The 12,839-nt window shown below is 39.5% G+C and overlaps 1 protein-coding gene across 1 annotated transcript in view; it reads left to right on the top strand.

Annotated features, from left to right (window-relative positions):
- The window catches only part of LOC124596374 (mitogen-activated protein kinase kinase kinase 7-like), a 147,157-nt gene that overhangs the window by 21,112 nt on the left and 113,206 nt on the right, over window positions 1-12,839 (top strand). Inside the window, exon 3 of the mRNA XM_047135487.1 lies at window positions 2,233-2,350. Coding sequence (XP_046991443.1) covers window positions 2,233-2,350 — 118 coding nt within the window. The remainder of the gene's footprint in view (window positions 1-2,232; window positions 2,351-12,839) is intronic.

Below are 12,839 nucleotides of genomic sequence, written 5' to 3'. Positions count from 1 at the left end.
TAATCCCAAAAAAAGGAAATGCTCTGGACTGTGTGAACTATAGAACTATCTCCTTACTATCCCACATTTCCAAAATAATGTTAAACATAATAAAAAATCGAATAAAAAAGAAAATTGAGGCAAATCTAGGAGAAGACCAATTTGGTTTCAGATCCAGAAAAGGAACTAGAGAGGCAATACTAGCTCTGAGGATGGTATTAGAAAGATGAATTGGAGTTAATAGGAATACCTACTTGACCTTTATAGATTTACAAAAAGCATTTGACATGATTAATTGGAAATTGTTATTCTGAACAATAAAGGAAATAAATCTTGATTGGAAGGACAGAAGATTAATCTGGAACCTATATAAAAGGCAGGAAGCAGAAATAGAAGTGAATGGTGTGAAGAAGAAAGCAAAAATAAGTAGGGGAGTAAGACAAGGATGCCCATTATCACCATATTTGTTCAACTTATTTATTGAAAAAACCATTGAAAAATGTAAAAGAATAGCCAAAGGAATTAAAATTAATGGGGAACGAATACACTGTATCCATTTTGCACACGATATAGTAGAACTTGCTGACTCAGTAAAGGAAATGGAGTTTATGTTGATAAAATTTGCCAAATCCTAAGAGAATTTAATCTAAAAATAAATAAGAAGAAAACTAAAACTATGGTAGTAGGGAAGACAAAAGAAAATGGTAAAGTAAATATTAAACTAGAAGATGATATTCTAGAGCAGGTTGAGAACTTCTGTTGTTTGGGGAGCACAATCACTGACGACAATAAATGTATCACAGATATAAAGAGAAGAATAGCCTTGGCAAAGCAAGCTTTCCAAAATAAAAGGAATTTGCTAACAGACAATCATATAAGCCTAGAAAGTAGGAAAAAGTTTGCCAAAACTTTTGTGTGGAGTGTCTTAACTTACGAATGTGAAGTGTGTGGACTCTAGGAAAGGCAGAGAAAGAGACTGGAAGCAATGGAAATGTGGATATGGAGAAGAATGACGAAAACAAGCTGGGTAGATAGAAAAAGTAATGAACAGGTGTTAGGAGAAGTGAATGAGAACAGAATGCTGCTAAATTATATAGGAAGAAAAAATCTAAAATGATAGGGCACATAATGAGTCACAACCAGTTCCTAAAGAATGTATTTGAAGGAAAAGCTTTAGGGAAGAAACCAAGAGACAGGACAAGAGCAACGTATTTTAATAACATCAAAGAAGATATGGAGATAAAATCATATGAAGAATTGAAGAGGATGACAATGGAGAGAGGGACATGGCTAAATCGACAAGGCATAGCCTTTAGTTTATGATGATGATGACAACTGGCAACTCATATATCAGTTTGAGCTGTTGGGGTGCTTATTCCTGAACCTGAGAAATACTTGAGGAAGGTTCTTACTTAGTCATCATGTGAAGGTTAGTTGACTTTCAGTAGGACATTTGAATTTTATTGTATAAATAAGCCAGTTACACAACTTCACTCAAAAATGATTATAGATTAGTAACATCTTTGGACTTGTCAAATTAGGGAACATGGTAGAGTCCTGAATCCTCTAGAATAGAGGTTGTGTTCTACATTTTTTATTTTTATTTATTTATTTGCATCCTCGATGTCCTTCATTGTAGTTTCTAGTAGTTTGTTGAGGAGCTTCACCTGTCCAGTCTTTTGTTTAGATGTCAAGCTGTACAGATGTCATAACATGAATATTTGTTCTCAGTTTTTCACATGCACTATTCATAAACTTGTAAGCTGCTGCTCTTCTGGTTTCCTACTTTGGGACGTATCTTATTCTTAGGGGGAAATTGTGGGATCATCTTCTCAGTTAAATTTGTTTTGTAAGATAGAAATTAGCATGCCAGCCATCTTTGCCTTCTGCATTTATTTGTTAGTGTGATCAGTAACTAACAGAAAAGCTGATTTTAATTTGTTAGCTCACTTTTCATAGAATAAAAATGTCAAAGCAATCTTTTTTTCCTTTTGTGACAATTCAGCAAATAAGATTTTGCTTTCATATTGATTGAACTATTGTGTCTTGCAGTGAAATGCCACACTACAAGTAACCTTGTTTATGTGTAGTGGTTGACAGAGCAGTCAAGTTTTATATATTCCAATGCTATTGCACCCTGAAACATTGGTAGGGAATTTATTCTGAGCCTTAGCTTTGGCATAGCATAAAAAGTTAAATTGACACATCCAGTTTAAGGTGGTTTTAGTATATATATATATTTTATTTTTGCAGTTCTTCACTGTCGACCGTTACCTAAATATACTGCAGGCCATGCTATGAGCTGGGCATTGCAGTGTGCTAATGGTGTAGCTTATCTGCACAACATGAAACCAAAAGCATTAATACACAGGTAATTAATTTATATAATCTAAACTAATGGATATTATTATTATTATTTAAGCAGTGGAAACTTCAGGATGGACTAACAATGACATGGAAAGAATCAAACAGTGGAAAATCTAGGATGGACTGTAACAATATTCTGAGAAGAAAAGTTGTTACTGAGCGTATAGCAGAGATGGTGAGTCACAGATAGGCACAACAAAAAGATTTTCACACATAAAGCTTTTGGCCAGTGGCTTTTCTCAATGACATCCACCTGTTGAAATTTTGCCAATCCTTAGCCCTCATCAACATAGTCCTGCAAAACTATATCAACCAAGTCAAAACCTCCTTGCAGTACCTTCTCTCCATCCGCAAGATTCTCCTGCTATGCAATCCCAAATTCCTGGAACCCACAACACACATTGAAACTCTTGCCCTGCAGGAACTTGAGCAACAAGCATGATGCCACCTCAAAAAGCTCTCCATCCTGCACACTTGCTACTCCCACCTTGGAGTGCCACTGTCCACCACCTCTACAACTACCTCCATACTCCCAACCTCCCCCATGCTCCCTCATAACTGACAAACCCTGTCTCGCAGACCTACTACACTTACCTCACCCTCCAAAACTCCCTCCCACCACCACGCAGAATCCAGAACCTAAACAGACCCGCAACACAGTCATGAACCTTTCCTCCAGAAGCCTTAGCCCACAGAAATATCAGTCCTTTCCAAAGGCCTCACATTTTGCCCCACTCCCAAATTCATTTATGCAGGACTTGTTAAAGATCTTCTGTCCTCCTTCCAGTCCCTACTGTGGAAACACTTTTTCACCACCAACCCTACCCATCAGACTCAACCAAAGACCAATACTGAACCTTGCCTAACTCAGTTTGCTCCTCCATCCAACCGTGATCCACCCCCACTGCCTCCAAACCACCCCCTGTTAACTTTCCAGAGTTTCTTAACCTCAAACCTTGCCTCATCATCATTGCCCAAATCCCTCAACATGCAGACTAACCTTTCATCCGCAGAACGAACTGCAGTCCACCATCTAAAAACTAATCCCAACATCATAATCCTATGCACGGACAAAGGCTCCACCACTGTTGTTCTGAACCGCAAGGATTACCTGGTGGAAGGACTCCGTCAGCTGTATTATATACCTCCTCCTCTCCCCCCAACCAAGTGCCATCCCCATCAGGCACTGCTGCTGCTTGCAGCAGTTGCCTGAGACAGTAGTCCTGTGTGTGAGTTGTGTGTGTGTGTGTGTGTGTGTGTGTGTGTGTGTGTGTGTGTGTGTGTGTGTGTGTGTGCGTGCGTGTGCGTGTTGACAAAGGCCACTGGCCAAAAGCATTAAGTGTGAAAATGTTTTTGTTGTGCCTATCTGCGACTCAGCATGTCCACTACATGGTGAGTAGCAACTTTCTTTCCTTCTCAGAATATTGTTATAATGACATGGAAATGATAGAGTGCTACTCACCACATAGAGAAGGTATTGAAACACAGACAAGCACTGTGAAAAATAATGCTACAAATATTTAAGCTTTTGCCAGGGTGTATACGCTCTGGGAAATCCAGGAAAAACCCAAGAATTTTTTCATCCAGCAGAAAACCGGGAAAAACATGGGAATATTTTAGAATTCTGAGAATTTTTCAGTGTTTTAGTTTTTGGTAAAATTTTTTGAATTTTGATTGCTAAGAACGGATAGTCTAACAAAGAATATTACTGCAGAATTATACTGCAGCAATGAAACATAAATGAGAGGGAAAAAAAGTAAAACTTAAGTTGCAAAGGAAATGTGCCATTTACAACAAAACACACTGCACATGCAAGTGTCTGCCAACAGCAAAATGCGTTAATGGCATTAGGACGAAAGACTATGTAATACTTCATAACAACAAACTGCTTGTGATGAGTGTGACATCACAACTGTTTACAATAGCTTCGTTAGAGCAGTTACCAGCAGACTCACGCGCCTGCACAGTTGAGTCGCGTATGAACAGTACATTCTCCCTCCGGCTTCTGGCTACTTGAAGTGTGGCTGTATCGGCTGTAGCAAGCAGCCAGATGCTACCTGAAAAATTTTTCTGGCACACAGTGTGTACATTCAGTGATTTTGTTGTTTCCTCTTTGTTTACAGCTCTCACGTCAAATGAAAACAAAACGGATTGCTGTGGCTGAGAGCCACCAATTGATTTAAAATACATTCACATAATTATGGAAGTCAGAAATACGTTATTAGTTAGGTTGGTTTTTTTTTTTTTCCTTCCCCTCCCCCCCCCCAGGCTTGTGACAGTCAAGCATTAATCGCCTTTCAGAACGATGAAGTTACTTTCATCGGTTTGCTAAAGACATTTGGCTGTTATTAATCTTTTCCACTGAGGCAGTCCATTTATTTGAAATGAAGTGTTTCATTGCAGACTATTGGCTAGACATTTTCTAGCTGAAGTGGATAGTGGGATAAGGATGAGTTGCAGAGGAAATGCTAGTGCAGCCTATGGGAGTGTACAGGGACATGTTGGAGACAGGATAGGACTGCTAGGTGCAGCATTGTGTAAAGCAGCACAATTGCTGCAGCTTCGTTTGTAGATCACATGCCTGTTCCTTCCCCCTCAAAGTCAGGGCCCCTGTGAGAGCAGCCACACAATCTACCAACTAGACTGCAGCCTCTGTGCCACTTTCTTCCACCAGTGTGACAACTAACGAGCTGTCTGTCAACATGTATGGCCACCATCAGACTGGCCAGCAGATGATACTGCTTGCCACTTTGCTTCTCCATGGCTGTCCTTTTTGTGTCGATGCCCATAGAACTCTTCCTGTAGTGTTATTTACAATATGCTGCTCGACAGTCTGACCAAGGCCAAAATCCAAGCATACCGCTCAGATCAGGGTGTCATTTTCATCCATCGGATGCCTCCTTAGTGCCCACATTCGCACTATTTTTCTCACCTTTGATAGAGTGGTGCTTCCATCCAAGATCAAGGCAGGCTATGAGGTTATGAACATCCGATTGTACATTCTGAACCTGATGCACTGCTAACAGTGCCATCAACCACACTCAAATGTCTTGTCAACACCCAGCCACATGTGTAACCTGTGGTAGGGATGCACAAAAGGGCGAGTGTCCACTTCCTTCTCCCCGCTGTATCAACTGCAATGGTGACCATGTCGCCTCATCTCAAGATTGTCCTGTGTATCTTGATGAGTTGGCTGTCCAGGAGATCCGGGTAAAGGAAAAAGTTCCTTACCCTGTCACTTGCAAGTTATTGGCTAGTTGCAAACCCTACGTTCCACCATCTAGCACTTATGTTATTGTTCTTGCTACATCTTGCTCCATGAAGGACATGACCACACTGACATGTCACCTCAAATTCAGCTCTGAGGTTGTGAAATCACCCAGTGTCATGGTGGCATCACCATCCCTCGTCCAGCTGTGCAACTAGCCATCTAACACTCACCTCACAGGGCTAAGTCACCAGCTCCACAACTGCCAGGCCAAAAAGGACAGAAGGGGTACTCGTGTGAAGACTTCCTATGTTCCTCCATCCAACCAACACCTGAGTCTTCCTCTGCTAACAGGAAAGGCTCAAAGAAGTCCAACAAAGGCAAATGGTCTTCTCCTTCGCTGACTCAAAGGTCCTCTTTGGCGATGTTGGCACATGATACCTCCGCCCAGCTGGCCTCAGTGTCGCCGGTACGCACCACCGACCGTTTCTTTGCATTGGACTCCGCAGGCCGACAGCATGAGAAAGCCAACACTTCTGTGCACCTCATGGAGCAGGATCTTCCTGCCTCTGTCCCCTGTAGCAGCAAGTATTCGCAAGCTGGCTCTTGGCAGCTGCTGAGGTGACGCCTCGTCCTTTTTTCCTCACGATGACTCTCCTCCAATGGAATGTTCGTGGCTTTCGATCGAACAAAGAGGATTTAAGGATGCTTTTAGAATCACAGTGTCCACTTGCACTCTGCCTTCAGGATACAAAACTGTGTCCTCACGACCGTGACCCCTCGAGGTTGGCATTCCATCTCGTGGGGGAGTTGTGGTGCTCATATGGCTCATATGGGATGACGTTCACAGTCAACTCTTCCTCCCTGTCTACCCATCTTCAAGCTGTTGCAGTTCGCCTTTTCCTTCCTCACTTGACATTTTACCTTTGTATCATTCATATCCCTCCACCATTCGATGTCACCAGGGCAGACTTCCTCCAGCTTACTGAGCAGCTACTGCAACCATTTCTGCTACTCAGTGACTTCCTCCCTGTCTACCCATCTTCAAGCTGTTGCAGTTCGCCTTTTCCTTCCTCACTTGACATTTTACCTTTGTATCATTCATATCCCTCCGCCATTCGATGTCACCGGGGCAGACTTCCTCCAGCTTACTGAGCAGCTACTGCAACCATTTCTGCTACTCGGTGACTTTAATGCACACCATCCCCTGTCAGAGAGGTGCACTCGACCTTCTCAATCAACTTAACCTTTTCTGCCTTAACACAGGAGCACCCACATTCCTTTTCGGCTCGTTGCACCCCTATACTCATTTGGACCTATGGGTCAATCCATGTCAAGTGGTCCAGCACTGGTTGCTTGACCATCAGAAAAATTTTGTATTTTGTGGGTAAATTCCCCAATGTTTAGTAGCCACAAAAATATTTTAAAAAAAAATTTATTGTTTATGATTTTGAAATGGCCTCCGTATTTGTTCCGGGCCGCATGCTTTTTTTCGTATTAGCGACTATCTACATTTTGTACAATTATTCAGTAGTGGATTGTCCTACGCCTTTCAGATAAAATGCATTTAGTTCAACGCACTTTGCACTACAAATTAACATCATTATCACTTAGCTGAATGTATTCTTTAATATATTTTTAATAGTACAAAGTTATCAGCCACAAATTAAAAAAACTCAATTTTTGAACAGTAGTTTTCCAAAGAAACATTAATTTCTCAGGTTTAATATTTTTTCTGCTATTACACTGTATAGTATAGTTACTTTTTATAGAGTGTCAGTGGTGAGCAGTGTACACTTTAAAAAATACATTATTTTAAAAACTGAATTTTTTTTTAATTTTTCCATTTTGTGGCCTACAATATCTGTGTTGGGGGACCAGATAAAAATCTGAAAATTTCATAGTTAATAGACCTTTATGATATCAAACTTCAGTATAAATTCCAACTTTGAGATTCAATTGGAAGTTATGGAAAAAGTATTACAAACACGAGTCAAAAATACGTTTTTTAACATCTGTGATATCTGGTAGGCTAATTAAATAAAGTATACTAATTGCCTAATGTAACACACCACATTATACTAGGTAATGATTATTTGTCGAAACAATGCTGTGGTAATTGTTTCAGCAGGCTAACAATTGCATCTGCAAGCCTATACAAGTCTGATTGTTGTCTTCCCTCGTATACCAACAATTGTCTACTCACACTTGTTTAACTAGAAGTTCGTGAAGTGTGCAGTTGACAAATGGTGTCTCTGCGTTCTGTTGGTGTTGTTATTAATGAAGCATGTCGTAAAAGTGTGTATGGAGTGTACCCTAAAGACATTACTGTAATCGAAGATATTACTGTATCCCCGTACTGCAGAATAATACTTCAACAATAAAACTTAAAGAGAGAGAAAAACAAAAATAACTTAAATTGCAAAGGAAATGCGCCATATACGACAACACACAGTGCTCATGCAAGCATCTGCCAACAGCAAAATGTGTCAAAGGCTTTAGAAAGACTATGCAATGCTTCATAACAACAAATTGTCTCCGATGAGCGTGAAGTCACAACTGTTTACATTAGATTTTGTTTTAGCAGTTATGAGTAGGCTCATGCCCATGCGCAGTTGAGTCGCATTTGAGCAGTAGTTTCTGCCGCTTCTGGCTACAGGAATGTGGCTATTGGCTGTGCAAGCAGTTGCAGCAAGCAGCTAGATGCTACCGGGGGAAAGGGGGCGCCAATTTCATATTCTCCAGTGAAAAAAATAGTTGTTTCACAAAGCGCCTAGCATCCAGCACACATTTGTCTATCGATTATTCATATAGTTTGAAACGCTTCCCTGTGGCTTTTTGAACATTTTTTAACACATTTTAAGTTTATTTCTGAATAAATCATAGTTGATTTTTGAAAGCGTGCATAGTATACGTGATGTCTCTGTCAGGAGAATCCTCGTCGCATCTAGAAATAAACGTTCCGCAAACAAAAGGGGACAGGGCTACACGAGATGAGCGGAGTAAAGCTGAATGGATGAATGCCAATCGCTGTCTGATTATGTGGTTGATTGGGTTTGCGAATGATCAGCGTTGTTATAGTTACTAGTGAAATCCATAGATTCAGGAATAACAGGTGAGAAATATTTCGTACTATCTTCTCAGTGTACCCAATAAAATGAAATTTTGACAGAAAATTTTTGGCCAGATCGCTACACTAGTAAGGACCAGTTGTACAGTCCCAGGCTAGCAGCCACTTCAGTTCTATTCTGGAAGTAACGCGGAAAACATGTTGTACGAATGTGTAATAATGCCTAACCGGAAAACAATCGCGGGATACTAAACCTGTTATTCTGGCAGGGTTAGTGAAATTACTCGGCGAACAAATTTTGACTATGGCAGGAATAGCTGCAGAATTGGTGATGACAAGATTGTTTGTTAGAACGAGGAAGGAGAAGAAACGGGGACATCACACAAATTATGGAAGAATAAGATGATTCCAAATTTCTATAAAAATTTCTTAATACTACTTTTCGATCTCATGTTTGAGAATCTGGTGCGTGTGAATGAAATGTGAAACTATTTTCTAACATAAAGCCTTTTGCTTGTAGTAGGCCTAATAGGCATTTGGTATTGGCACTTCGTGAACTGTATTCTGTCATATTATAAAAATGACCATTTGTGCCAAAATAGTCTCGTTTATTTGGTGTGTCTTACAAAATTGCTACAATATTAGATAGGCATATTTTGTTTTATCTAGCAGACTGTGACATAATAGACGTAGTCAGACCAAGAAACCACACCAGTCTTAGGTATTATTTGTGTTAACAGCTTTTTCCGTATTAGATAACGACATTTCGATTTTTCATGTAGCGAAACGTTTGACGAGCTTTGAGGTAATAGATTCTTTTGCAGAAAGGAAAGCATACCATGTAAAGGTGTAGCAAGATTAGAGAGAGAAAAATGCTAGGAGCTAAGGATTGAAGAAATGTGTACTTCCTTGCTTGTCTCTTTTCTTTATTGGTTTTACGTATCACATATTTCAGTTTATGTCACACGCAACAGCAAGTTATTAGCTAATAAAGAGTGCAAATTTTCTGAAGAGTTCTTGTTCTCCCGATTACAAATAATCCCATCTGCTATTTATTGCGAGATTTTATTTATTTATTTATTTATTTATTTTTTAAGAGGGAGAGGGGGGGGGGGGGAGGCAGGATGTCAAACCGGCCGACTGGGAGCAGGAGAGGCATGACAGGACATTTCAATTTCCACTGTCCTGAATATAGTTTGATGGCATCCATTACAAAATATACACGTTTCAATTCCACAGAGCGAAATACAGTGATATGCAATAGAAGAATGCTTTGTGAAGAGGCGTGGCACTGCACTTTGACACCAAGTAACATGTCTTACATTTCCTTGAACATATATGTTTTATGTTTCAGACTTTTCAGAAAGATGTGCTCTACAAGATGAATGTATTTTTGAAAATTCGATTTTCTTAGAATTGACCCGTTTCACAAATATCGTAGATCCGAGGCTGTTGTGCAGAGCAGCCTGAGTTATAGTGGGTAGTCTCCACATGATCCGTGTTTACATTTAGCGATTTTGCTGTTTCCCCTTCATTTACTCTCACGTCAAATGAAAACAAAACAGACATCTGTGGCAGGGTGCTATCAAGTGAATTAAAATATATTCACATAATTACAGCAGGCTAAAATATGTCATTCGTTTCAGATTTTATTTTATTTCCACCTTTCTGACTGTCAAGCATTAATCACCTTGCAGAACAATGAAGTTATTTTTGTCTGTTTGCTAAAGAAATTTGATTTTTATCAACCTTATCAATAGAGGCAGTCAATGTATTTGAAACGAAACTTTTAATTCCACAGTACTGGCTAGTTTCAACTGTTTGGTGCATTTCAAGTGCACATTTTCATCTTCTAGCACGTATGGCATTATGCCATAATAAAGAACCAAACATGATATAATACAGTACTGGTGCTCCAAGAAAATTTACATCCCGAAAACCACACTGAAAAGCTTAATATCAAGTCGAGGTCTACTTTATTGGGGATCTGGACATACGAATATGCACTTTAAGTATGCACTTTAAATGTACACATTTTAGTATGGTTCACGAAATTCTGATGCTCTTGGAGTATTCTCTGAGGGCTTGTTTCTTTTGTGGCATAATGTATGATCTTTTAATGTTTTTCACGTACATACATAAGGGCTTCCTGCGTCATGGTAGCTGCGCAAGCACGATGTCGCCTGTTATCTGCGCTCTCTGGCAACTGCTGAAACGAACCTATTTCTAATAGGTCACGGGAAAATATTGTGAATGGTGGTTTGAAAAGCGTTACTTTCAAAGTAAATATACTTTTACATTAGTTGAATTATGTGCGAGAATGTACCATGAATTTCTTAAATCACAGAGCGTTTGAATCTCATTTAAACATCAGCTCTTTGATGACGAGCCATTTAGAAGAATTTCGAACCCTGATCAGACATTTATGTCATTATTAAAAATTTTGCTGGCACATTTGTGTGATATATCTTAAAGTGTAACACGCGCAAATAAGATCAACATTATATGCGAAATCTGAGCTTCTCTTCCAGCTGATTAACCTTAGAGACCAATATTATATGTGAAAGCTTTGCTTTTCTTGTAGCAACACTACGTATATTAGTTTAAACTATTAACGTTCCCTGTTTGTGTGTTCATGCTACGTAACAGTGATGTTGCTGTTGACTGACTACATCACGTGTCCTATGCTCTGAATATCCGCTGTCATTGGCTGCCGAGATCACATGACATGAGCATGACTGGCTTACAGAAATACATCGGACTCTTGATTTCAATCATTCGGAAAGTAACATGTGGTGTTTAGTGGAATTCCAATGTATACTTTCGTAATACAAAAATACGCAATGCACATGTTGGTGCACATAAAAGATATTTCCAAAACGTGTCTTTTTCTCTGCATTTCATTTTCTAAAGTGCTGGAAAATTCTACGCCCATGTATAAAGGATTAATAAGGGAAAATTTACTGTCACTTTACACGGAAAAAGTGTGTTTTCACGTGGGAGAAAAGGTATTTTTAACCGGGAAATCAGGGAATTTTTCTTCCTTGTCCGCGTGTACACCCTGGTGTAATACGGTGTGGATGTTGAGACGGTTCGGTGGCAGTGCTGGTGCCCCATCGTGTGTATCGTTTCTGGGGCACCACTGCTCTTCCCATTTCCACCCACCCCTCTCCTGTTCTTTCCTCTTCCTGCTGCCCATACGTTTTGCACGATTATCCCTTCCCCTTGACTGGCCTGTGCTGTTTGTGTTTTTCCTCCCATATTTCTGCCATCCTAGATCATGGACTGGTGACCTCACGGTTTGGTCCCTTCCCCGAAATCAACCATCTAATCATCTCTACAATTTTCTAGCAATACAACATCTCTGTCCACAACACCATCATGGAACTTCCAACGTTATCCTTTTGGCCATTTGCATATATTGTGAGAAGGAATACACTGTAACACCCCCGTGGAGTATGCTCAAAGTTATTTCTATGTCTGAGGATATCTTTTCATTGAAAATGATATGTTGTGTTCTAGTTGCTAGAAACTCTTCAGTCCAGTCACAAAGCTAGTCTGATATGCCAACATTAGATTGTGCTATAAAATTTTTTCAAATACTTTTGTAAAGTTTGGGAAGTGAACTGCTGGTCGGGATGATCCTTCTTGAATAACAGCCTTTAGAGCACCTACGAAACATATTTCTTCAAATGACTGATTAATTGTTATGGATTGGGGTCTTCATAGTATACTAGGAACTGTTTTCATTACTCTGGAGGTTATTTCATCCCATTCAGTTGAAGTTTTATTTTTTTAAAGATAATACTGCTTTTTCTACACATTTAACTGCAATTTTATGTTTAGTTAGAGCTTCCGTACTAACTGAAAATAGGGACATTACCTAGATAGTCACTTAAATCAACATCTGATTTTGATTCATTCATTCTAATGTTCCGTTGTTGCTGAAGGGTTTTCAATGAACTTGTCACCTGACTTAATTTTGGAGATCTGTGGATTGTCAGTTGTTTGGTTTGGATTGTATCATTTATTCTGTGCCTTTGAGTTATGATTTGTATTATTCAGAATGAACGTTTTGTGTACCATTTCTTTTGCTGTCTTTATCACCCATCTACATATAGTTTTATTCTGTTTTACTTAGTTTACAATTCTACAGTTGAATTACTTTACAGTTCGTTGTGTAAAATTCCATTTCTAGTTCTAGACATGTTTATT

Source organism: Schistocerca americana, chromosome 2 (assembly GCF_021461395.2).
Source record: "Schistocerca americana isolate TAMUIC-IGC-003095 chromosome 2, iqSchAmer2.1, whole genome shotgun sequence".
NCBI classification, from domain to species: domain Eukaryota; kingdom Metazoa; phylum Arthropoda; class Insecta; order Orthoptera; family Acrididae; genus Schistocerca; species Schistocerca americana.
This window is presented reverse-complemented; position numbering and strand designations above follow the sequence as displayed.